Below are 27325 nucleotides of genomic sequence, written 5' to 3' on the forward strand. Positions count from 1 at the left end.
ACCCGGAAGCTGTCTGCGGAGAAACGCCGGCTCCCTCGGCCTATAGAGCGAGATGAGCACGCAACCCCAGAGTCGTCCGCAACTGGATCTAATGGTCAGGGGTACCTTTACCTTTATATAAGAGACGAAAGGAGCTCTGAAAAAAAAATATGGCACAGTGGTGGGGGAAGGGAGTTGTGTTAGGATGAGATGAGGGCTGATTGCTGGAAGAAGAGATTGTGAAGCGTGCCTGCATTCAGGGCACATGAGAACATGAAAGGCAGCAAATGGAGTTAGCAAGTGCTTTGATGTTAGATAACCATCTCGAGTGGGTATAATACTCCGGGGCAGGGGGTGGGGAGAAAGGTAATAAGTTTCAGAGAGTAAGACTGGGCACCAAGGAAAATAATAATAATAATAATAATAATAATAATAATAATAATAATAATAATAATAATAATTTATTTATCTTAAAAAGCAGAGACATCACCTTGCCAACAAAGGTCCGTATAGTTAAAGTTATGGTTTTCCAAATAGTGATGTATGGAAGTGAGAGCTGGACCATAAAGAAGGCTGATCGCCAAAGAATTGATGCTTTTGAATTATGGTGCTGGAGGAGACTCCTGAGAGTCCCATGGACTGCAAGAAGATCAAACCTATCCATTCTGAAGGAAATCAGTCCTGAGTGCTCACTGGAAGGACAGATCCTGAAGCTGAGGCTCCAATACTTTGGCCACCTCATGAGAAGAGAAGACTCCCTGGAAAAGACCCTGATGTTGGGAAAGATGGAGGGCACAAGGAGAAGGGGACGACAGAGGACGAGATGGTTGGACAGTGTTCTGGAAGCTACCAGCATGAGTTTGACCAAACTGTGGGAGGCAGTTATAGACAGAAGTGCCTGACGTGCTCTGGTCCATGGGGTCACGAAGAGTCGGACACGACGAAACGACTACAATTATTTATACCCTGCCCATTTGGCTGGGTTTCCCCAGCCACTCTGGGCGGCTTCCAACAGAATATTAAAATACAATAGTCTGTCAAACATTAAAAGCTTCCCTAAACAGGGCTGACTTCAGATGTCTTCCAAAAGTCTGGTAGTTGTTTTTCTCTTTGACATCTGGTGGGAGGGTGGGTGCCACTACCAAGAAGGCCTTCTGCCTGGTTCCCTGTAACTTGGCTTCTCACAGCGAGGGACCCGCCAGAAGACCCTCGGTGCTGGACCTCAGTGTCTGGGCAGAACGATGGGGGTGGAGACGCTCCTTCAGGTATACTGGACCGAGGCCATTTAGGGCTTTAAAGGTCAGCACCAACACTTTGAATTGTGCTTGGAAAAGAGGTCAAGTTAGAGCTGTAGGGTTCATAAGGTGCACTGCAGCCAATCATCTGGGACATGTGGGCCTTTTTGTTGGCTGTGCCTTTCATTAATAGGTAGTGAAGGGCCAACTCGCCAGGATCTGGGGCTGTGAGCTCCCATTCTGCCACACTCTTTGTGCCTTTTCAGTGCAGAATCCCAGGTGGCCAGAATGCGTATTTGGTACCACTGGCTGATGGTGTGCTAACAAAGCTGAGCTAGTCCCCAGGAAAGCTCGGCAGCAAAGCTTTGCATGCAGAAGGTTGCAAGTTCAACCCCTGAGATCCCCAATTACGGCTGGGAAGGAACCCACCTTGAACCCCTGGAAGGCTGCTGCCATTCAACACCAACAATGTGTAGCTCAGTGGTCCGACTCACTTTAAAGGCATCTTCCAATGTTCCTCTACCACTGAGTTAAAGTTAGTAAAAGACTATTTATATAAAAGACACCAAACAAAAGCCACTTTGGTAGAATTCCTAGCTTGCAGATGTACTCTGCTATGCAGCTGTTTATTTTATTTTTAATCTTTCCTTATATCAACTCAAAAATAAACAAAGTTCAGATTGGTTTTCCATTCACAAAACAAGCTTTGGATGGGTTGGGATATGTTTACCCTGAAAGTACAAGGAACAACTTTATGACAGTTTCTTTGGGGGGGGGAAAGGCAAAATGAAATATTTGTCATCATTGCAACTACAGTCTCAGCTACAGTTCCCATGTTTTTTTAGTTTTGTTTTTGTCTTTTTTTAAAAAATCAATTCCACAAACTGGCTTCTTGCCCTGGGAACCAGACTGGCAGGAGTAAATTAAGCTCACGTATTCTTCCTTATCAAACAGGAGAATGAGGAGTAGGGTTTTTTTGGGGGGGGGTGTAATTTGTTCTTTCTTGGCTACAACTAAGCATCTTAGCTGTACCATTACCCATATAAGAACAGCAGGAAGATAATATTGAAATGCAGCCGTTTTCGAGTAAATGGCAGAGCTTTATCTTGTTTGAAAATAAAAACAACATCAATAATAACAGCCCCCGTGAAATATACTAGTTGTATCTGGAATAGCAGACAATTCTTTTCCTTCCCCCCCCCAAACCCTTATAATGAAAGTTTTTCTAGGTAAAGATATAAAAAAGAGGAATAATAATATGCTTTCCTTTAACGTATGATAGAATGAATGTGCTATCTTCACACACGGTTTGTTTCCTTATTTAAGCTTGCATTGCTTTGTAGTTATTATGCATACAGACATGTGGGAGAGGGGGGAGCAAGGCCGATATCTGATGCCCCCCCAGCCCTTGCTCTGCCATCCCAAAGCTGGAGAAGTGGGAACCTGGGCTTTGGGAAGGAGGCACGAAGCTCTGCAGGGCCCTAGAGCCCTCCCACCTCCTTCCCAAAGCTTGGAAAGCACTATCTAGGCTTTGGGAAGGAGACGGGAGGACTCTAGGACCTGTCAAAGCCTCACGGCTTTGGAAGGCAGAGCAAGGGCTTGAAGGGGCCATCAAATGTTGCCCGGGGCCACCAGGAAAAGGCTTTGTGGGCGGAATGTGGCGCTCAGACTGTGTTTTGGCTCACCTTGGTAATACAACATGTTTCTTAAGAATGTAGACTGATGGTTTTATGGGAAAGTAGGGACGCAGGTGGCGCTGTGGTCTAAACCACTGAGTCTAGGGCTTGCTGATCAGAAGGTCAGCGGTTCGAATCCCCACGAGGGGGTGAGCTCCCGTTGCTCTGTCCCAGCTCCTGCCAACCTAGCAGTTTGAAAGCACAAGTAGATAAATAAGTACCACTGTGGCAGGAAGGTAAACAGCGTTTCTGTGCGCTGCTCTGGTTTCAACAGAAGCAGCTTAGTCATGCTGGCCACGTGACCCGGAAAAACTGTCTGTGGACAAATGTTGGCTCCCTTGGCCAGTAAAGCGAGATAAGTGCCACAACCCCAGAGTCGTTCGCGACTGGACTTAACTGTCAGGGGTCCTCTACCTTTGCCTTTTTAGGCATCTATAACATGTTGGCATGCAAAGGATAACGCCCCCTTTTTCCTTCTCTCTTTTCTTTCCTGTGTTATAAATTACATTTTTCAAACTTTTATTTAAAAGTGGGGAATTTTACAACGAACCAAACAGTTAATAATAGCATCCTTTTAAAATGTTTTTCCCCGTTTAATAAAAATTATTTTTTTAAAAAGGAAAAGAAATCCAGTCCGTTTTATGTTCCCATGTTCAGCTGGTACATAGTGATAAATTTCCAGCAACAGCATCCCATTTGGATCAGGACCCCAGGGCTGAGAAAATGATACATAAACGCCGCAGCTATTTTCCCACTGAAAATCACTCCTTGAAGCTGCTGTTTGCCCATTGGGGGGAACTGTTAACCACTGCTATGCTGCCACAATTGTTAAAATTTAGAAACGAGGGACCACCTAGTTTGACCTTGTATTAAAACAACAGGGATTCCCGTACAGGGATGATGGTCAGATCATTCTATCCACAGAACTCAAAAAAAAGGACTGAGGGACTCTCTTTCCAGTTTGAAGCAACATCACTGTGAAATTGCTTTACATGCTCCACTAGACTAGTTGGAAAGAATTAGCCGCAGAACACTAAGAACAGGCAAAGAGGATAGATTACTAGCAGGAGGGGATAAGAACTCCTTTGAGCTGTCTCTCTCTCGCTCTCTGGCTTGGCAGAATTTGCTGCTAAATGCTTCACTTATCTCCATGGCATATTTGGGAAACTTAGCAGGAATTTAGCCTCCATGGCCAGTCTCTCTGACACAAGTCATTAGTCCTCATGGGGCAGCCCTGCAGTAGCTTACATACATTCTTTGGTCTCTCCCTCCAACCTTACCATGACTTTTGGACGCTGCATATGAACTAAGATGAAGAATAACACAAATGGCTCCTTTGGCGGAGACTTCAACACCAGGCTGCAAATGCTATATCCCCTGACTTGGGAGTAAGCCCTGTTGAGCCTAATGGGACTTCTTGAGTAGACCTATATAAAATTGCAATATTAATGTAGTTTGTGGAGTCCCAAAAGGCTGGAGCCGGAACAAACTTTACCCCATCAGATAATCAGCTTCCTCAGAGATGTCACTAGGAATTTATTTATGTATTTGTATTTTATTTATTTTAACAATATATATACAGCTTAAGGGACGTGGGTGGCGCTGTGGGTTAAACCACAGAGCCTAGGACTTGCCGATCAGAAGGTCGGCGGTTTGAATCCCTGTGACGGGGTGAGCTCCCGTTGCTCGGTCCCTGCTCCTGCCAACCTAGCAGTTCGAAAGCACGTCAAAGTGCAAGTAGATAAATAGGTACCACTCCGGCGGGAAGGTAAACAGCATTTCCATGCGCTGCTCTGGTTCGCCAGAAGCAGCTTAGTCCTGCTGGCCACATGACCCGGAAGTTGTACGCCGGCTCCCTCGGCCAATAAAGCGAGATGACCGCCGCAACCCTAGAGTCGGCCACGACTGGACCTAATGGTCAGGGGTCCCTTTACCTTTACCTTACATATACTACTTAGTATGTAAGCCTGAATCATCCATACCCACCACGCAGGTATAGACTCCCTTTGTCTGGAGTTGTGTCCTTACCTGTTGCCGCTTATCCATGGGTAGGTTGGAGGGTCCCAGGGTCTGGATGGATCTGACGATTTCCTTCAGCTGAGGATCAGTGAAGTTCTGCCAGATGTTGCCGAAACTCTCCTTTGCTTTCTTCCCCCAAACCTCTGTGAATTCTTGCTCCTTCAAAGAGGCTGCTACCTGCAAAGGGGTGGTGGTGGAATACATAGATACAGGTAAGCACACAGTTTCTGGGTACCTTCAACGGTCCATCTTGGTTGGTCCCAGACAGACGGGCAGCCACCAAAACCTTGGCACTAGTGCTGTGCTGAAATCTGCCCTGCAGTTTCTGAAAGGTCTTACAAAGCACCAGTTTCCTTTTTGGGGGTTGTTTTGGTCTCATCCTCAATACATTTTAGAATTTCTTCAGATGTCTGATAGAAGCAGGGTTTTGAGTGTACCTTATTATTATTGCAAGGAGGTCAAGCGTGGCAGGTGCATTTTTCCTCTGCAGCTTCCCTGGCTGCCCAGTCGTTCTCATCTGAAAACGCCACATGAGAAGGAGCGACCTCATGAAGTATGTGCACCTGGGAGGGCTGCAGGGTGCAGACCACTGGCGAGCTGATTTGTAGGGTGGGCGAAAGGGTGCTTCAGAGCACCCCTCTGCCACCCCAAAAGTAAAGTAAGTGCAAGAAAAACCCTGCACCTGGCTCATGAGAATTTCACTAAAAAAAATTCCCCCTTCTGAAAATTTTTAATTGCAATTTATTGTCTCATTAAGTAACTGTGTGTGTGTGTGTGTGTGTGTGTTCAGCACACCACTGCCTGCCATTGGTGCATTTTTCAGCCCTTAAAAATCAGGAAAGGAGATTGTGGTAGCTCCATTGTGCTCTTTCCTGAGGATAGCAAAAGCACAGTGACAGAATCATAGAACTGTAGAGTTGGAAGGGACCCTGAGGATCATCTAGTCCAACCCCCTGCAATGCAGGGATATGCAGCTGTCCCATGCAGGGATTCGAACCTGCAACCTTGGCGTTATCAGCACCACACTGTAACCAACTGAGCTAAATGATTAGTTTTGGCTGGCTTTGAAGCGCTGGCAGTGGGGTTGGGGAATTTCATCCTCTCCACGATTATTGCAGTTTCAGGTTTAAACCAACAGCACACTTTTTAGACATGGATCTTCCACAATGTTTATTTATTATCAATATTACCTTTTCAAATTTTGCAAGAAGGCCTTTCCATCCAACAATAAGCAATAATTTACAATGTAGTAAGTAAAAGCTTTCTCACATTTAACAGAGACTGTACCCTTCTGTCAGTATCTTTTCTGAAATTTTGAAATATAACAGCAAAACGGTTGTTATTTTTATTTTTTATAATAAGGGGTGAATCTGTTATCACCGAAATCCTTCCTTCTTTTCCCCTGTAATACTTTTAAATATATATTTTTAAGAAGCCGAAAAGAGAGCAGTAGCAGCATAATCTGCCAGATACAGTTCTCATCACAGACCAAGGAGTTAGGGAGTAGGAAGATCAGACGTCCCCCCACTTCCCCAGGGACTGCCCAGAATAACCCAAAACCTACAGATGGAGGAAACCCTTATCATAAAGAAACTGGAAAGAAGCAGATCAGATCAAAAAACAGGTGGTGTGGGTGAATTGTACAGATGCAAACACATTTTAAAAAATTATTGTACACTCAGTTCTAAATGCACACTTCACTGAAGATATGTATGAGCCAAGGTAGAAGTGTGGACAGCTTCCCACTCCCCACCCCCACCCCCTGAAATGAATAAATGAGGGCTCTATTTCTAGTACGGGACATGGGTGGTGCTGTGGGTTAAACCACAGAGCCTAGAACTTGCAAATTAGAAGGTTGGCGGTTCGAATCCCCCGCGACGGGGTGAGCTCCCGATGCTCAGTCCTTGCTCCTGCCAACCTAGCAGTTCAAAAGCACGTCAAAGTGCAAGTAGATAAATAGGTACCGCTCCGGCGGGAAGGTAAACGGCGTTTCCGTGCACTACTCTGGTTCGCCAGAAGCGGCTTAGTCCTGTTGGCCACATGACCAGTAAAGCGAGATGAGCGCCGCAACCCCAGAGTCGGCCACGACTGGACCTAATGGTCAGGGGTACCTTTACCTTTACCTATTTCTACTAGAGTATAGGGGAACTCTGGGTGTTTTGTAGCAGGAGGGTCTAGGACAGAGTCCTGCATCAAAGTGATAATCCAAAAGGCCAAAAAAGGCTTACTACCATTGTAGCCTCCTAGTTGATTCCACACTAGTGTTTTAGTCTGCAACCACTTGCTTGTTATGTGGAATCCAGGCAATGTTATGGCCAACCTGCTGCATTTAAATTTCTGTGGCTGCTGTTGTCCTCCCATCATTTTCAGGCCTATGGTGATGATTTCTACCTGCCTCCCCCCTCCCCCCCCGGGCCAATGCAACTGGGGCGCCAGCTTGTATTGGAGTTATTCAGAAACTTTCACTTTGTAGCTTCTGTCTCTAATTGCTTCCTGTTCAGGACGGCGTTGCATTAGTGCCGTTGACCATTGACTGGTTAGTTCCTGTTCCCTGCAGGAGAGAGGCTTGATTTACTGAGGTTTTCCTTTTCCTTTATTAAAGTGTTAAATGTCAGTATTTCGCCATGAAATAAAAAAAGGAAAAAAAACAATGAGAGGGAAAGACTGTTTGAAGCTCTCCACCCCCACCCCAAGGAATGAGATCTTACTAATTAAGGGGCAGCTCATCACTACTGCCATGCTACTTTAACAGGAAGCAATTGGAGGAAAAAGCTGCAAGGAAGAAGTGCTTAATCAAAGTTGCAGGGTGCTGCTGAATGCTATTTGCTTTTGACTAGGAATGGTGTAGAAATTTGACTTCTGGGTTAGCGCCATCGGCGAAATGGCGGAGTTCCTCCGATCGGAGGAACTGGCTCCGTGGAAACTGGGTCTACCCGCCACGGCGAAGGTGGGGACCCGCTAGAAATCCCAGGTGGAAGAAGCCTGGGAACGTGGGGTTCGGCAGAGCACCAGGAGCGCCTCCCCTACTTGCGGGGGACCCCATTTTGGGGCTCCGGAGTGAAGTAGGGTGATCGGCGCGGTGCTGCGAACTAAGTGCTATTTTCACGGAGGGAAGCCGCACTGCCATTGCCGGAGAGCGCTGACTTTTTTCTGTCGACAATTGGACTCTAAATAAGTACCCGTGAGTAGAAACGGAAAATTGGATCAAGAAATATATTAATTTGGCACCGAAGCGGGAAGGTTCAAAACAGGAAGTCCGCCTTCCGCTTTCTGTAAATAGACTGAAGCAAAAATCTTGTAAACTAATAGCCTGGAAAGTCGCTTTACAAAGGTCGAAATTTCCTTCATTTATAACCATTAAAACCCCCTTGGAAGCAGGAGAAAAGGGGGGGGGGGAATTAAACTGTTCAAGCCTGCTGGAGAGGGAGTAAAGGAAAATAAGTTTCCACCGTCTCAAACCTGGGAACGGGGTGTCAGAGACAGAAATTATCGGAGACGTCCATTGACTGTGAATGGAACATTTTGACAGATAGCAAGAAAAAAGAGAAACAAATTGATTCCAATGATGCCTGTTGCATTCTAAAGAAACAAAATATTTGAAAATTGAAAGTAACTTTCTTTTGTAGGACATGATTTAAAAAGATGGACACAAATAGAAATTGTATCCTCTAGAGGGAGCTTGTCAAATTGCTGTTGCAGTTCACTTAGGGATTTCACAGCTGCGAGATTAACATCGTGGGACCAGACTGTGACCTTGAATAAAAATGTGTTTGGAAGAAGTCCTGGTGTTTGCTTTTTGCAAGACAAGTGCTTTGTTGGAGCAGTTGCATGAGAAGGTGGATTTGATGAACGAGAAGTTGGATTTGATGACTGTTGTAATCAGTGAATGTGAACAAATAGGGAATACTGACATAGAAATTATACAGGGACCAATCCAGGAAACTGGTTCGACCGGGCAAATGCAAGGGCAGATAATAATGGAGGAAGCTATGGTGCTACCTCAAGCAACACAAATGGAGAGACCCGAGGCCCTGCAGGAGCATAAGTCGCTGTTTTGGAAGAATGAACTTGAATTAGGCCAGAGGGAGTTTGGAGCTGAGGAGGCTCTCAACTTTGGAGAGATTTTGAAATATGCTGTTAAAGATCTTTTGGATTATATTGAGGACTGTGGGGAGTGGGACTGTGGGGAATGGGCTGGTCTGATGTGGGGAGATGGACATGAGTATAGGTGGAAATTCCCCGGAGACCTACTCCCTAAGGAGAAAGGAAAGAAACTAAGAAAGAGACCAACAAAAGACAAGGAAAAGTGCAAGCATAAACAAGAAGAAAAAGATCTGCAGAAGGGGCATGGAAGAGACTTAAGAGCCTCGGATATCAGACTACCAGGCTGATGGACTAGATGGAATGGATAGTAAGGACTGACATAACCCGAGACCAGGAAGAAGGGACGTTGGATGAAAATTGGAAGAGTCTATAAAGAAAAATTTTTATTTTGGGAATTAGTGTAAAATTAATGAATATTAGGGAGAATGTTGGAATGAAATTGTCTGGTTTTAGCAGAAATGATATAAGGATAAATAAGTATTAAGTTTTTAAGTTTTAAGGTATTTTATGGTATTTTATGGTAAGATAAGGTCAAATAAAGTAAGAAATAGAATAACAGAATATGGTGAAATATGGATAGGATGTATAGAGTTAATTAATTGGTTATAAGCTAAAGTATAGAAAGGATTTGCTGAAACAATGACTGAATCAGGATACAAGAAGAGGGAGGTGTGAGGAAGTCGGGGAAATAGGCAGATGAAAGATAGGATATGGAATGACTGATTTGTTTTTAACTATTTTTATTTTTCTGTATTTTGTATCTTTTTGTCTTCTTTTTGTCTTCTTTTTTTCTTTTTTTTCTTTTTCATATTTTTGTATTTGCTTTGAAATTTTAATAAATATTTTTTTTTTTAAAAAAAGGAATGGTGTAGAAATTTGATTCAATCTGCATTTAAAGATGAATTGCATTTTCCAAAACAGGAAGAGAAAACAAACCACAGCCATCCTTTGAAATCTCCGGTCAAGTAACATGTACAAAAAGGCATATATTAGTGAAAATACAACAACCCATTATATTAAGGAAAAAATAGTCTGCAGAAATATGTATATTAGGCAAAATTGCATAGAAAATTTGGAGAGTTTTGCACTAAAATGTGGGTGAATTTTCATGAGATTTTGTTTGTTTGAATGGCAAACTAATGTGGAAATGTGAACTTAAGGCTGGAACAATGAAAAATAGAGAGAACCCAGAACTGACAATTTCACCCATCCCTACTTCTGAGTAAACAGGATAAAAGGATCACCCTTTTAAATTCCACTTCTAGCTGACGACAGAAAGAGAATCCAATCGGCTGTAATCTCTGTGTCTGGATACCTCAAGGATATGAAAGAATAGGTCCTTAAATTGTAACAAGAAGTCCACAAGTGTAAGAGTTCCCAACCTCACACAAAAACTGCATGCTAGAGTAAACTGAAGTCCAGGAAAAATATAGCTACCAAATCAGAAGGTGGTGGATGGATGCTAACTTTGTAACCGGGAAATGTGCTTTCTTGCAGATTAGGAGGCAATTTCCAAAAATAACATGCCACTTCGTAGGGAAAACAAACTCCCAATGTAGCAGGTAATTGAGAGTTACGAAACAACAAACAGAAAGCCTGAACAGAAATATGGGCAAACTGTGCCGAAAATAAATAGAAAGGAAATCCTGTGCACCAAGCCTATTTGCATGCAGAAATCCATCAGTTACAGTACATCGTTTTTTGCTTAAGATAAGAGTGTCCCCTCCTCCACCACAGCTTTGAAAGGCTAGGGTGACAGAACTGAAGGATTCCAAGAAAATAGGGATTTGTGGCAGAGCTGCAGTCTGCAACCACACTAATTGCTGAGCCTATGACCACATTTCCATCTATTTATTTGTTCCATCGCATTTCTAACCTGCCCTTTTGCCATAAGGTCCCAGGGTGTGTTACACAAAATAAAAATAACACAATATTAAAATCTACTTTGGCCACCTCATGAGAAGAGAAGACTCCCTGGAAAAGACCCTGATGTTGCGAAAGATGGAGGGCACAAGGAGAAGGGGACGACAGAGGACGAGATGGTTGGACAGTGTTGTCGAAGCTACCAGCATGAGTTTGACCAAACTGCGGGAGGCAGTGGAAGACAGGAGGGCCTGGCGTGCTCTGGTCCATGGGGTCACGAAGAGTCGGACACGACTAAACGACTAAACAACAACAACAACATCAGCTGGGGGGGGGGTTGGAAGTAACAGCCATATTTCAGCAGCTTGCTTCATAAACCTAAACAATCCTGTTATCGACTTGCCGACTTGCCCAGCCAGACCTCCACCCCTGAAAATTTTTTATTCCCAGCCAAAGCCAGCCAACAGTCCATAGAGCACACATTACAGTGGTGCCTCGCAAGACGAAATTAATTCGTTCCGCAAGTTTTTTCTTCTTGCGAGTTTTTCGTCTTGCGAAGCACGGTTTCCCATAGGAATGCATTGAAAATCAATTAATGCGTTCCTATGGAGACCGCTTGCCAGGCTGGCGGTGTGGAGAAGGGCTTTTCTCCCCACCGCAAGCCTTCAGGACAGGTCCGGGAACAGAGGGGAAGGCGTGCAGCGCTTCTCCTCTGTTCCCGGGGCTTGCGGTGGGAGGAGGGTTTTTCCTCCCCACCGCCAACATTCAGAACAGCATTCTGAATGTTGGCGGTGGGAAGGAAAACCCTCCTCCCACCGCAAGTCTTCAGGACAGCCATCCGAAGGCTGGCGCGGGGAGAAGGTCTCTCCGCCCCACCGCCAGCCTTCGGAGGAGGTCCGAGGACAGTGGGGAAGACGCGCTGCGCTTCCCCGCTGTCCTGGAGATTTCCCTATGGGCTTTCGTCTTGCGAAGGAAGCCCATAGGGAAATTCGTCTTGCGAAGCGCATCGATAAACGGAAAACCCTTTCGTCTAGCGGGTTTTTCGTCTTGCGAGGCGTTCGTCTTGCGGGGCGCCACTGTATCTGGGCCATGTAGCTGTGCCTTAAAAATATATTTATTTTTTGGGTGCTAGGACACAAATGGTCCAAGATAATCTGGATTAGGACCCTAGCGTGGAGGGTAGAGGGCTTTAGCCCTTTGCTCCTGGTTGCGGCCTTTAGCAAGATTGTGCCTGCAACTGTATACCCCCTCAATAGTCCCAAGTCCTCTCACGTCGTCTGCGTATCGCAAAAACAGCACAATAAAATGTCAGTAATATCTACAACATATGGTTCATCTTCAGTGGCCAACACAGAAGTTTTTGGTTCGTGAATTGGTTTAAACAAAAGACAAAATAAAGGGGAAGCAGGATAGAACAGAGTTAACAGATAACATTCAACATGGCGTAGCTGAGTGCCTCATCAGGAGCACTTATGGTTGTGCTTGGGTTAAGAATGAGTAATAGTCATTTTTCCTGTTAGGTTACCAATATAAAGTGTTGTTCTACTAACCAACACAGGAAGTGGGTTCAAGGTGAAGATAAATTAATCTTCACTTTGAACCCACTTCCTGTGTTCATTAGTAGAACAACACTATATATATATATGTTTGAATATAAATGTAGATCAACCATGTTGAGCAAAACACTGATGCGTGGATTGTTCATTTCCTGAAGTACTGGCATATGCTGTGAAATTAACCCACACATAGATCTTTCTTGATCTATCCATGTGTCAACCATAGCTTATTTGTTATTCTCTCAAGGATGGCAGTTTCCCAGACTGACCTATCTTTGTGCCAGAAAGGTCTTCCCTGTGTCTGGTTGTGTTGCATCTCACCTCTTATAATAAATGGTTTATAAATTCTTTAATTGATTGATGGCGTTTTGCCATTGTACTGTGGAGAGTGTATTAACTTATGATCTCTGTGTGCGGTTTGGGAGCTGCACAGTCAAGGAAAAAACAATGCTGTCCAGGGTTGTAAAGACTGTGGAGAGAATAACTGGGTGCACTCTTCCCACCTTAGATCAAATTTATGCTTCCAGGTGCCATAAGAAAGCTGCAGAGATAGCGCAAAATAGTGCGCACCCCGGAAATTATCTCTTTCAGCTTCTGCCTTCTGGAAGAAGGTACAGGGTTATAAAGACTAGGACTGAGAAACAGTTTCTAGCCAAATGCGATTTTGGTTTTAAATGCAGTATAAGGAGTCTCTATGGGAGTATATTGTATTTAAAAATGGGGTATCAGAGTTTTTAGGGGGCTAACCAGGTTGGGATAGCTGGGATAGCAGGCTTGTTGGTTTTTGAATGTCTTATGTAGTTTTTTCAATTTCGTTGTATATCTGTATGGGACAATGACAATAAAGATTATCGTATCGTATTAATCCAGACTGTTGTCTTGAAATATTTAATAAAGCCAATCTCAGTTGCCTGTATTATCTGTAGAGTTACTTTGCCAGCAACCAGCTGATGGGCTAGAAATATAGACTTCACAATGGCGATGCCTAATCTTATACCTCATTAGCCTTTATTTACAGCTTCTCCACCAATCTCTGACAGGGCCACCTTGTCTTATTTTAATCCCCAATGGGAGCACTGGTACAGCATGATGCCATCAGCTCGCTCTGTAGTCAGTATAAAACTGGCTACACTTCCTCAAAACAGTCTAAATCCCCAATCAATGTAAACTGTCTTCGGTGCCTGAGAGCAAAATAAATAAAACATGATCACAGTCACAAACTGTAGCCACTTAAAGTGAGGAGAGAAATCTGGATTCATAAATAGGTGATCTAGAGTTGACTGGCAGGGATGGAAAGGTCTTGGGGGGCAGCACCAGATCCTGACCAGCTCATCCACCCCACAGATTTGCTTACTTGGCAATCCACACCACAATTCACCATAAGCAGAGAGCATGAAGCCAGCAGAAAGCGGATTGCAGACCAAATAGCTTCAGATGGCTCCATAAAATGAGTCAAGCCACATCCTGCAATTGGAAGTCAAAACTAGAGCTCACCTACACTTCCGCTTGACCCACGCCTAGAAAACGTGGGTCCAAGCAGTTTGCGTTTGACTCATGCTTTCTAGGCCCAGGTCCAAGTGGTTTCCCCCTTGCTCTGCTCCTTTCCTAGGGAAAACCCGTTCTTTAGCTCTGAATTGGTATTAATAATTGTATTATAAATTGGTATTGGTATAATTAGGCTATTATTGGACTGTACAGTCGTACCTTGGAAGCCGAATGCCTTGGTTCTCGAACAAATCGGCTCCTGGAAGTGAGTGTTCAGGTTTTTGAACGATTTCCAGAAGCCGAACGTCCAGCGTGGCTTCCAATTTGCTGCAGGACGCTCTTGCAGCCAATCAGAAGCCGCGCTTTGGTTTTTGAATGGTTCCAGGAGTCGAACGGACTCCCAAAACCCATTCTGTTCAAAAACCAAAGTACCAGCGTAATTGAAAACTAATAAAAATTATTATAAAAAATAAGAAAAGATGAAACAAATATCATCATTTATATACATCAAAAATCATCAGGAAATTTTTGAACTTGAAAATTATAGCTCTAACAGACAACGTGCTTTCTTTAAAAATAATTTTTATCTTTGAGTTTAACATCTGCATTAAGGGTGACCAAAGACTTTGTGGAAATAGAGAAAATCTCTTATTGTGTCTGAAGATAACATTTAGAAAGATATCTATTGGAAGAGTTTCAGAATTTAAAAAAAGAGTTAATTATAGCATTCTGGACTTGGACCACAGTTAAAGTGCAACTTCTGCATAAATAAGAGTTGATGAAGGACTAAGAGAGGAAACTGTGTTAAAAAAAAATTCTGTAGAGATTCCAAATTCATAATTTGCAAAAAAACCATCCCGGCCCATTTTCCTGCCCCAAACAAAACCTGAACCATTTATTTTGCTTCCATCTATATTTTTTCCATTAAGTTCCCTTAAAGGCTGGAAGTGATATACTGAAAATTTCATTACTTCCCCAAATTTGCAAAACAGTTATAAATTGGTTATACAAAATGATTCTACTAAAATTACATCAATTTTAGTGCAAACGGACCCCCCCCCCAAAAAAATTGCCATTGTGTGTAACTTGCTAAGTTTAAAGTAAGGTAATCTATATTTCAAGGTGTGTGCGTTAACTGCATCCTGTATTTTGTTATTCCAGAATAAAATGAACAAAATTATTATTCTGTTGCCTGCCTTCTCTGACACTTATTATATTAGTTCGTTTAACCATATGAGCTATGATTAACCTAAGGTTACCAGATTTTTTTCAATGAATCTGGGGACACTTTTCAACTTCAATAGATTTTGTATGGGGACTGATTTGTAAATCTGGGATACGGGGACGTCTGGTAACCTTAGATTAACCATCACAATGTGAATTCCCCGTCCCCTTTTTTTAACCAACCAGCATTTATTGATTTTTTTTGCTGTACTTTCATGGAAGTATGGCTTATAAATATTTAAATAAATCAGCATTCCATATCTTTGTCTTTCCAAGAGTCTCGTGATAGCGAGGAATTGGCTTTTTCTAGTCTTGACATATAACTATCCGGGGTTCTGCCAATAGGCAGTTATCTATATTAGTGTTACCCAACTTGCAGCGTAAGTGGTTTCTATCAGCTGAATCACATGCCATAGCTAAAGTTCACAAAAGCCACATAAAGATGTTTATTGGGGCCCTTAGTACTTTGCTGAGCAAGATGGTGGAAGGTCACACAATGGTCAGAAGTATTTTGGCCCCATCTGACTGCAGTTTGTTTAGTGTATAAAACAGGTGTCTGCCAGACAGAGGGAGGGAGAAGAGGATGCTATTTAACCTCATCTGTCACAACGCACCTATTGTTAGTTACTTTCAGGTCTCACTGATTTCAACGAGAAAACATTTTCCCATTGCAGGAATCTGTGCAGCTTTAGCTGAGAGTGCTGTGTCCTGTGTGTGGCACACAAGTGCCACAGATAAAGCTTAGGGTTGGGTTGGGGTGGGGAGGCAAAATATTTATCCCGTCTGGGGAGGAAACTAGTTCCTGACCTCAAACATGAAATGTCATCTCAAAAATCTGAGGGATCTCTTTCTGCACTACTTCTTGATGTGCCTGTCTCCAACATCCTGCAAGAAGAGCAAGACAAAAACTGATGCTCAGTCACACACACACAGAAGAAGAAGAAGAGTTTGGATTTGATATCCCGCTTTATCACTACCTGAAGGAGTCTCAAAGCGGCTAACATTCTCCTTTCCCTTCCTCCCCCACAACAAACACTCTGTGAGGTGAGTGGGGCTGAGAGACTTCAGAGAAGTGTGACTGGCCCCAGGTCACCCAGCAGCTGCATGTGGAGGAGTGGGGAAGCGAACCCGGTTCACCAGATTACGAGTCCACTGCTCTTAACCACTACACCACACTGGCTCTCTCTCACATACACGGTCTTGCCATTGGACTCCACCACACATCCACACTGGCTGTCAGCCTCTGCTGGGGTCCATGACAACCTTTTCATAGACAAATACCCAGGGCTTTTTTTCAGTTGGAACTCGCCGGAACTCAGTTCCAGCACCTCTCAGGTGGGCGCCATTGCCATTATAAGAGAACAAGGCAGGCGTTCGTGGTGAGTTCTGGCACTTCTTTTTCTAGAAAAATAGCACTACTAATACCCCTGGCCCCATCCCAAATCCTCAAGTCTTCCAGCATCTCTCTTCTTTTTAAATAAGGGGTTCCCCCCCTTGTTTTTCAAATAACAAGAAGAATAAACTAAGGAACTCATATAACAACAAATTACAAAACACATCCTGATCAGTGTACCAGCATGTACAATATGTTGTAATAAACATTTCAAAAATTATTCCAAAAGGTCTTGTCACATTCTTATGTACGCCGAGGGAGGATTTCTGTCACTGTTAAGTTGTGGGTGAACATATCAGACGACGCAGCGATTCTTCAAACAGCTCTTGTTTATTCACAGGCCAGAACAGAACTGAACTGAAGGGTTCAGCCAGCCTGCTTATATAGAGCTCCATTACAACGCAACAGTAACTATCCAATCACTGAACGTCACTTTCAATTCCTTATTTGCATATGTAGACCTGAGTGAAAACTATCTACAGTATCCCGCTGCTGGCCCAGGGTGAGAACTTCAGTACATAACAGTCACATTCTTGTTTCTTTACAAAATTATTATAAAATAATAAGGGACTAGTATTTCCTCTGGCAGTTTTGGGTTGGCATGTCAGTTTCCCAGCTAACGCTATTGACGATACTGTACTGTACCAGGATTCGACATTTAAACCTTCTCCATGTTTCCAACACCTTCCATTCTTGCTTAGCCTCTCTCTTCTTGGCTAACTCCTTTGCATATCACCTGGCCTCTCCTAGTTTCCCTGCAACATCAATTCCTTTGCCCTTTGTGTGAGCAGAAAATATCCACAAAAACATACAGGGAAGGGAAAGTCCACCTCATCTTCTGCCCACTGGACAAAGCAGTCAAAAGGCATGTGTTCACGTTGCAACTTTAGAGCACAGTGAACACACCGAGGGGTGTTGGTGTGCAGGGATGTCTTTGCCCTGTACAAAGTTGTTCACATCTTGGCTAGAAAAACGGTAAAGGGACCCCTGACCATTAGATCCAGTCATGACCAACTCTGGGGTTGCGGTGCTTATCTTGCTTTATTGGCCGAGGGAGCTGGCATACAGCTTCCGGGTCATGTGGCCAGCAGGACTAAGCCGCTTCTGGCGAACCAGAGCAGCGCACAGAAACGCCGTTTACCTTCCCGCCTATTTATCTACTTGCACTTTGATGTGCTTTCAAACAGCTAGGTTGGCAGGAGCAGGGACCAAGCGACGAGAGCTCACCCCGTCGCAGGGATTTGAACCACCGACCTTCTGATTGGCAAGTCCTAGGCTCTGTGGTTTAACCCACAGCACCACCCGCGTCCAAGAGACAAATTAGGAATGGCTTATGGACTGCAGACAGGACGAAGCTGTTTTGAGAAACAACAAACTACGCATCAAACAGGAGTACCTTACAACAAAGAACAGAATACATATGTACTTTGAATATCATTGTGGGAACGTGGATTAAAAGCCCAGCACTGGAAGTGCAGTCACTGTGCAAGAAACAGCTCTAGACTACCTAGACTTGTTGGAAGGGCATGCCTGGAAAATGTATACGCCACCAGCCCTCACTTCTATTTGTTCTTTGGCAAGCCATGTCACTTTGCTGTCCCATTAAAACACACAATTAAACACTCTCTTCCTCTGTTAGCTCCTAGATCCTGTATGCAAGCTGGAAACAGTTCGTTCTTCATTGTGAGTGCTAACATTGAAGGAAGTTCCCTTCCTGTGCTTGTACATCAAGAGAGGAGGCTGCAAAGAGTTCAGAAGAGGTAGGCTAGGAGCCAGACATTTGCAGCAATTCTCAGACTGCCACCTCCATGCTGGCAATCAACTGCAACGGCCCACAACGCAGGCTGCTGCTGCTGTTTAATGTTTAATCTTTTCTGAGGAAATCTTTGCTTTTTGCACAGAGTGCACTTTCAAATCTGCATTACCAACCATGAGAACTAAATTTGACTTGTGGGGGCACTCTGGATTACTTAACCTGGAACAGAAGGCTAAGATATCAAAAACAGAAATCTGCTTTTAGTATGTGGCAAAACTTCCTCTTCACTCATGACCTGCTCCCCTTGGACACAGACCTTCCAGCCACAGCCTGGAGAAGAAGCACAGGGTGGAAAATACAGCCCAGTGATTCCATACCATTTGACTTCACACTACATGCCCTTTGCTTGCACCAGCTTGCCTGGTTGGCATGCTCACTTGAGTAAGAACATAGGGCTAAACCTTGCAGACTAAATGTAAGAGTCCTTCTAATTTAGCATCTTGTATTCCACAGTGGTGAAATACAGTGGTGAAATACAGTGGTGAAAGGGACGCGGGTGGCGCTGTGGGTTAAACCACAGAGCCTAGGACTTGCTGATCAGAAGGTCGGCGGTTCGAATCCCTGCTACGGGGTGAGCTCCCGTTGCTCGGTCCCTGCTCCTGCCAACCTAGCAGTTCGAAAGCACGTCGAAGTGCAAGTAGATAAATAGGTACCACTCCGGTGGGAAGGTAAATGGTGTTTCCGTGCGCTGCTCTGGTTCACCAGAAGCGGCTTAGTCATGCTGGCCACATGACTCGGAAGCTGTACGCCGGCTGCCTCAGTCAATAAAGCGAGATGAGCGCCGCAACCCGAGTCAGCCACGACCGGACCTAATTGGTCATGGGTCCCTTTACCTTTACCTTATTCCACAGTGGTCGGACAGATCTGTCTAGGCAGCCCAAAAACAGCACACTAGAGAGTATAACAAGAGCCCTTCTTGATCTCACCCAACTTGTTCCTTCTACTAGGTGGCCAAGCAGATGCCCACAGGAAGCTCACAAACAGGACACAAGAGCAACAGCTTCCTCCTGCTGTTGTTTTCCAGAAGCTTGTATTTGGAATCAGGGTCCACCCTGAGAAGTAACACCATCCCAGAATCAGGTTCTGCTTTGCAGGGTGGAAGAAAAAGATGGGGTGAATGTGGCCTTTGATTCACAGGGGCACCATAACCATGATAACTGAAAGGTGTCTATGTTGAAAAGGTTGGGATGCAACTCAGCTTGTACCTAATGCTGGTGGGGTTTGCATGGGGAGAAAGGAGATAGAGGGGTGTACCTCCAAGCTCCCTAGACAATCTCACTGCCCTTTGCCAGTGCTGACTTCTCATTTGATCCTAGACTGGTGTTTTTAGGGTTGCTGCCCTAACTTCTTGCTTCCCCGCTCGTACTTCAGAAGTCAAGAAAGAGGAGGAGATATCTTCTTGTGCCTCTCTCATAAGAACGTAAGACGAGCCTGCTGGATCAGCCCAAAGACCACAGCATCCTGTTCTCACAGTGGCCAAACACATGCCTGTGGATTATTTTGCTTATCGGCTTAAGGAGACTAACAGAAGAGATTGTAAAGGAAAAATAGAAATTATATGAACAAGATATGATGTGGAAACACCAAGATAAGACTGGATAGAATTATGAACTTTGTCTGGACTGATTGGGACTGATTTGGACATTAACGCAGTAATAAGAAGATGATTTGAATCCCCCTTTGGATCTTGAAGTATGGGTTCCGCCAACAAAATTTAAAAATTTGGCTTTGTAATTTGGAATTATGTGATGTGATTTAATTTGATGTGATTGGCCAGTTAATAAAAATTATTTTAAAAAACAAACAAACAAACACATGCCTGTGGGAAACCAAGAGCTCAAGAGCACTTTCCCTTTGTGCGGTTTCTAGCAACTGGCGTTCATTTCTGAAGCATACCACCTTTGACTGCGGACGCACGGCATAGCTGCCAAAGCTAGAACCAACTGATAGCCAGTGTGGTGTAGTGGTTAAGAGCGGTAGTCTCGTAATCTGGGGAACGGGGTTCCCTTCCCTGCTCCTCCACATGCAGCTGCTGGGTGACCTTGGGCTAGTCACACTTCTCTGAAGTCTCTCAGCCCCACTCACCTCACAGAGTGTTTGTTGTGGGGGAGGAAGGGAAAGGAGATTGTTAGCCACTTTGAGACTCCTTAGGGTAGTGATAAAGCAGGATATCAAATCCAAACTCTTCTTCTTCTTCCTCCATGAATTCCTCCAGTTCTCTTTCAAAGCTGCCCAGGTTGGTGGCAATCGTTGCCTCCCGTGGGAGTTGAGCTGAACTGTGTGCTGTGTGAAGGAAGACTTTCTCCTGCAGAGGTCAAAGGGCAAGCACGGCTCCTCTGCATCTCCAAGTTAGTTAGAACAGGAAGTCTTCATTATCCAATTATGTATTACTTATAATAAACTTTCTTATCTTTCAGTCTTAAAGTCTGAGTGTGGTTGCTTTGAATTAAGGCAACAACTATTTCATACGCAGCCAGCTTTTCTTTTTTTATAAACTGCTCTGAGGTCTTTAGTTTTTTCTTTTTCCCTTACAATCAAGCAGTACATAAATTTTATAATACAAATAAAAGGTGTGCTAATTCTGCAAAGTAATTCAAGAGCGTACACACATACGTTAACAAAAACAGAATTTGTTTCTTTTAATAATGTGTTAGTCGAAATCATTGGTAATGGGCAGTACTAAATATTATTGTGGTTGGGGGTGAGATGTCGCTGCAAGGAAAATAATAATGTGTACCACTCAAGTTAGTGGCAGCTGTGTAAACATTATGGTAGCATTCTGTAAATGGAGCTTCTGCAAGGGAGAATTAATTAAAACCTACCCGGGATCAAAGGGACGCAGGTGGCGCTGTGGGTTAAACTGCAGAGCCTAGGGCTTGCCGATCAGAAGGTCGGCAGTTCGAATCTCCACAACGGGGTGACCTCCCGTTGCTTGGTCCATGCTCCTGCCAACCTAGCTATTCGAAAGCACGAAGTGCAAGTAGATAAATAGGTACCGCTCCGGCGGGAAGGTAAACGGAGTTTCCATGCGCTGTTCTGGTTCGCCAGAAGCGGCTTAGTCATACTGGCCACATGACCCGGAAGCTGTATGCCGGCTCCCTCGGTCAGTAAAGTGAGATGAGTGCAGCAACCCCAGAGTCGTCCGCGACTGGACCTAATGGTCAGGGGTCCCTTTACCTTATATCAAATATGACAATCCTTTCAGTTGAACATGAAATTACATAACAAATAAATTTCAACCAAGTGATCAAACATTTTTTTTCTACAACTAAACCTTGGAGGGTTACATCCTAAATAAATCTGTATAATATTGTGATTTTTTTCCATATTCTTTTTAATGTTCTGTGAGATCTAATAAGTATATCTTCCATTTTCCATTTTCTGATTTATTCTAGTAATACTGCCATATATTATTAAATAGTCTACATTACATGGATTTACTTGTTTATCATTTTGTCGCAGCTGCTGTTAATTTTTTATGTCGTAAAATATGCGGTTGGCTTAGGGACAGAAGAGCTGGTATAATGTAGTAGTTAAAGCAGTGGTGTCCAAACTTTTTCCAAAGAGGGCCAGATTTGATGAAGTGAATGGCCGTGGGGGCCAACAAAAGTTGTTGACCTTTTTTTAGGCTTGATGTTGTTGAGGGGTTTTTTTAGGATTTTATCACAGAAAATAAACTGCCAATGGGCCAGATTAAACCAACCGGTGAGCTGGATTAGGCCCCTGAGACGGACTTTGGATATGCCTGAGTTAAAGCATCAGACTAGGACCTGGAACACCAGGATTCAAATCTGCACGCACCCACCCCAAGCCATGAAGGTCATTGAATGACCTTGGGCCACTCACTCACTCTCAGCCTAACCTACCTCACAGGGTTGTTGTAAGGAGAAAATGGGGAGGAGAATTATGTACACCATCTTGAGCTCCTTGAAGGAAACACTGGATAGAAATGTAATAAATAAGTATTTCACATTGTTTGCTCCAGGTGCCAAGATACAAATTATGGCCCTGCTGCCTTGGGATCTAGAGGAGGCAGTCATAGATAGCCTTATCACCTGTGACTTTGTCTAACCCCCTTTTAAAGCCACCTAAAGCTGACAGCCAACACATCTTGTGGCAGTGAGTTCCGCAGTTCACCTAGGCAGACTCCTCTTCTTTCTCTTAAATCTCCCACCATGCAGCTTCACTGGACTGTTCTAGCATTATGAGAGAGGGAGGAAATCCTATCTCCGTCCATTTTCTCCACACCACGCAGACTTATGGAACCCTCTATATATGCCCATCCTTAAATCGCCTGCTTCCTAAACGGAAGGAAGTCACCACTCTTGCAACATTTCTTCATTGGAGAAGTGAACCGCAACCAATCATTCTGGTTCCTCTTTTCTGCACCTTTCCCAGCCCTACAATGTCCTTTTTTGAGATGCGGCAGCATAACCAGGGATTGTTGTTGTTTAGACGTTTAAGTAAAGGTAAAGGGACCCCTGACCATTAGGTTCAGTTGTGACCGACTCTGGGGTTGCAGCACTCATCTCGCTTTACTGGCTGAGGGAACCGGCGTTTCTCCACAGACAGATTTCCAGGTCATGTGGCCAGCAGGACTAAGCCGCTTTTGTCGAACCAGAGCAGCGCAGGGAAACGCCTTTTACCTTCCTGCCAGAGCGGTACCTATTTATCTACTTGCACTTTGACATGCTTTCGAACTGCTAGGTTGGCAGGAGCAGGGACCGAGCAACGGGAGCTCACCCCGTCGCGGGGATTTGAACCGCCAACCTTCTGATCGGCATGTCCTAGGCTCTGTGGTTTAACCCACAGCGCCAACTCTTTGTGACCCCATGGACCAGAGCACACCCCAGTTCATGCAGGGTCCATTTAACCACCAGCCCTTATCATCTCCCCTCAGCACCCAAACTTCTATCTAAACTTGTGGGACATCTTCCCCTCTCCACAATATTTTATAGTAATGTATATCACTAATTAGTTCTCCATTGGATAGAGAGGTATTCTAGCTAAATTACCTGGCTTACTGGTTTTTACACTCTCCCCCACAATCCCTCATCACCTCATTCCAATGCAGGCTCAGCCCAAGAACAGAAGAAGCCACAAGAGATCAACGCCTCAGTAGGAGGAATCAGATTCTGCGTGGGACTTCAGGCAGTGAGCGGGGGGAACAATAGCTGCACACCAAGAACGCACGATACCGTTAAATGGTGCTTGAAGTATAGCCACCCCCTCAAATAATTCTGGGTGGTGTAGTTTGTTAAGCACTGCTGGGAATTGTAACTCTGTGAGGGAGAAACTACAGCGCCCATAATTCTTTGAGGGAAACAATGAGCTCCAAATGAGCTTTGAAGGTGTAACTGTGTCCACAGCTCTCCATCGCTGCGTTTTCTGACTCCTCAGTTTGGGGGTCATTAAGGAAATCAGCCCTGAGTGCTCACTGGAAGGACAGATCGTGAAGCTGAGGCTCCAATACTTTAGCCACCTCATGAGAAGAGAAGACTCCCTGGAAAAGACCCTGATGTTGGGGAAGATGGAGGGCACAAGGAGAAGGGGACGACAGAGGACGAGATGGTTGGACAGTGTTCTCGAAGCTACCAGCATGAGTTTGACCAAACTGCGGGAGGCAGTGGAAGACAGGAGTGCCTGGCGTGCTCTGGTCCATGGGGTCACGAAGAGTCGGGCACAACTAAACGACTAAACAACAACAACAAGCACCCTCAGGGAAACCTTTCTCAGTTTCTCCATCTGCAAAATGGAACACCAACAGCATCACGAGGAGGAGAAATGGCATACAAAGGCAGGGCATACAAAAATAAATGTTGACTACCACAGCTGATTATCTTTAATGTCATGGCAGTACTCCCGACAGGTACTGTATACAGGATATAAAAGGCTACCAGAAAAGCCCAGTGCAGGAAACATCTGACTTTATGTTAAAATGAACAAGACAGGGTCAGATCGGGAGGCAACGGGAAAAAGCATCAAGACAGGGAAACCCAAGGCTAGTCTAGGCTTTGCTCAAGATCCAGAATTTGCTCCAGGGTCCTGAAGTTAGAAGCAACAGATATTATTCCATGACAATAATATACTGTAAATTATATTTCATTTACACACACATATGTTGGCACTTCGGCATCAGAGGCAACTGATGAGATAAACTGTTGCGTTCACTGTGGCAGGGTAGAACAGGGATGTCAACTTGAATAAAATATTGGGGGTGGGGGACACACCAGTGGCGTAGCGTGGGTTGTCAGCACCCGGGGCAAGGCAAGTAATTTGCGCCCCCTAACCCGTGGATTTGCGCCCCCTAACCCTAACCCCCAGATGTTGCGCCTGGTGCGGCTGGCCCCCCCTGCACCCCCCACGCTACGCCACTGGGACACACACAGGTAAGCTCCGCCCGCAGAACTGATCACATGACATGGCGCATGTGTACCATTTGAACAGCAACACCCATCAACTTTGGAGAGGCGACCCCCTCAAATATTTTATTGGGGGTGACCAAAGGGGCCTCGGCCCCTAGGATTTGGCTCCTATGGGGCAGAAGGAGAGCTTTAGGCCCAACTGAAGGTGGATATTTTGCCCCATAGGAGCCAACTCCTAAGGGCTGTGGGGGATTCTGTTCCCCCCACAATAAAACATTTGAGGGGGCTGGCTGACCCCCACAAAGTTGATCGGCGTTGCCATTCAAATAGTGTGCACTGTGTCATGTGGTTGCCTATGCTTACCTGGGGGGCCCCACCATATTTTATTCAAGTTGGCACCCCTGTTTGCCCAGGCTGGTGCTGTGACCTTTCAGCTTGGCTCAAGTGTCAAAGTTACAGAAGGAGGGCCGAAGGAAGGACGCAGAAAAGTGAGAAAGATGCACCCAAAAGAAAAGTCTGCTTGCTGCGGCTGAGGCTGGGCAGGGGCTTCGCCTCAGGTGTCTGCTTGGGCGGCCGGAGCTTACCTGCTGCTGGGAGTTGAAGTCTGTCAGGTTGATGTTGTAATTCCAGGTGGCGGAGACGCTCTCGAAGAAGACCGTCTCGCCGGTGCTGTTGTAGTCCTGGGCGAACCGCACGGCTCCCTCCTCGGTGTGGTTGTATTCTCCGGGCATGAGGGGGTCCTCCAGGGCGAGCGCCCCTCCGCCGCCGCCGCCGAGGAAGAGCAGCAGCAGGAAGGTGGTGACAGGAGGCATCTTGGCGCCAGACGAGGCCGTCCCCGCGAAGAGCGCCGGCTTATAAAGCTGCCGCCGGCTCCCCGGAGACCCTGCCCACGGCCGCGCCTGCCTCGCTCCTCGGAGCAGATAAGCGCCAAGGCTGCCCTCGGGGGCTCGCCGCCGCTGCCCGCTCGCCGCAAGGGCGGCCCCTCGCCTTGCCAAAGTCCGCTCCGGTGCCTCGCCGCCGTCACGGGCAAAACAAACGCGCGCCCAGGCGCGCGAGAGAGAGCGCGAGGCGCGGAGAGCTGGAGGAGAAGCTTGGGCGCCCGTCCTCGGGAATGGCCGGGAGATGGGAAGTCGGTGGGGTGGGGTGGGGAGTCCGGAGGAAGAGAAGGGACTTCAGGGCGGGAAGAGGCGCCTCGAAGAGCCCGCTGCTCTCCGGCCGGAGGAGAGCGGCGGCGAGCCGGACGCAGCTCGCCTGCTCTCCTCAGAGGAAAGCATTCCAGTGGAGGGAGCGAGCGAGCGAGCGCTGCCTTCCTCGCCTCGCCAATTGGCCTCCAAGTCGCCGCCAGCTCTGGGCTCCGGCCTCTCGCCCGCGCTCGGGGTTTCCCTCGCGGCACCGCGAGACCCCGCTCCTGGGGGGCGACGCCAGAGGGCGGGAAACACACACACGCACACCAAAACATCCTGAGGCGAGGCAGGCACCAAAGGAGCAACGGGGGAGAGGCGCTTTCTCCTCAGAAAGCCATAAGGGTCCAGGGACAGGAAGGAGTGAGGTGAGGTACCCTTGCCTCCCCCCTCCGGCACCGCATGGAATCGTCCACTGATTGGGTCGGGGGGGGGGGGAAAGGTGATGTGGGGAACCTGTGTGGCCCCTCCAGGTGTTGCCCCAGAACGACGGCCATCACCAGCACTGGCCATGTTGGCTGGGACCAGGGCTTCTTTTGTGACAGGATCCAGTACCAGCACCTCTTCCCCACCCCCTGCCCATGGCAGCCATTTTGTGGTGGTCCCAATGGCACTTGAGTACCAGGACTTTAAGCAATGGCTAAGCCCAGGGGTGCCAACTTGAATAAGATATTGGAAGAGGAAGGTAAGTCCCTCCCCACATAAATGATCGCAAGACATGGCGCATGCACACAATTTGAATAGCAATGTCTGTTAACTTAGGGGGGATACTCAAATATTTTATGGAGGGGGGAGAGGGACCTCAGCTCCTAGGAGTTGAGCTCCTATGACTGAGGCTGAAGAGAATTCTGGTCCACTAACATCCAGAAGGCCACAGGTTTTCCCATCCTTGCTGGAAGGAAGTATGGTCACCATGTGTGCACCTAGGTGTTGTTCAACTAGCGTTGTCGGTGCCTCAGTTACCTGTCTCTCACAATCATTTCCCCTTCACCTCTCTCTTTGGGAGAGCACTTTCCTCCCTCCAGGGTTTCCTCTGAGGCACCACCCCATATTCAAGAACCAGGGGCGTCTTACCCATAGAGGCTAGTGGCGCGGGGTGCCAGGGCGCCAAGTTCTGGAGGGCACCAGGCGGAGGCTGGACGCGGTGTCTCCTGGCATCAGCTCGCCACCCTCGCCTGCCTCTGTCATGCTGTGCCGAAGCAGCGCCGCACCCAGAGCCTCCGTCTGCCATGGCCACCATGGCACGAAGTGGCCAGCTGAGCCGGGAGGCACCGCGTCCAGTCTCTCTTTCCCACTGGAGCCACCCTCCAGCCGCTGCCCGCCTCCTCTAGCCCCGCTGGCAGCGCCGTCCTCCTTAAAAACCTATTTCTGGGTTAGCGGAGTCTGTAACCTGAAGCCCTGTCAAGAACCTGAGAAAAGCCCTCCTGGA

General features: G+C 46.0%; 1 protein-coding gene across 1 annotated transcript in view; it reads right to left on the reverse strand.

Annotated features, from left to right (window-relative positions):
* Window positions 1–26246, reverse strand: part of ACE (angiotensin I converting enzyme) — a 62952-nt gene extending 36706 nt beyond the window's left edge. Inside the window, exons 1-2 of the mRNA XM_083581832.1 lie at window positions 25300–26246; window positions 4919–5086 (exon numbers count right to left, since the gene is read on the reverse strand). Of these exons, the coding sequence (XP_083437958.1) occupies window positions 4919–5086; window positions 25300–25527 (396 nt within the window). The 5' untranslated portion in view covers window positions 25528–26246. The remainder of the gene's footprint in view (window positions 1–4918; window positions 5087–25299) is intronic.
* Between the last annotated feature and the right edge of the window lie 1079 nt (window positions 26247–27325).

Source organism: Podarcis filfolensis (genome assembly GCF_964270895.1).
Source record: "Podarcis filfolensis genome assembly, chromosome: 13".
Classification (NCBI taxonomy): Eukaryota; Metazoa; Chordata; class Lepidosauria; order Squamata; family Lacertidae; genus Podarcis; species Podarcis filfolensis.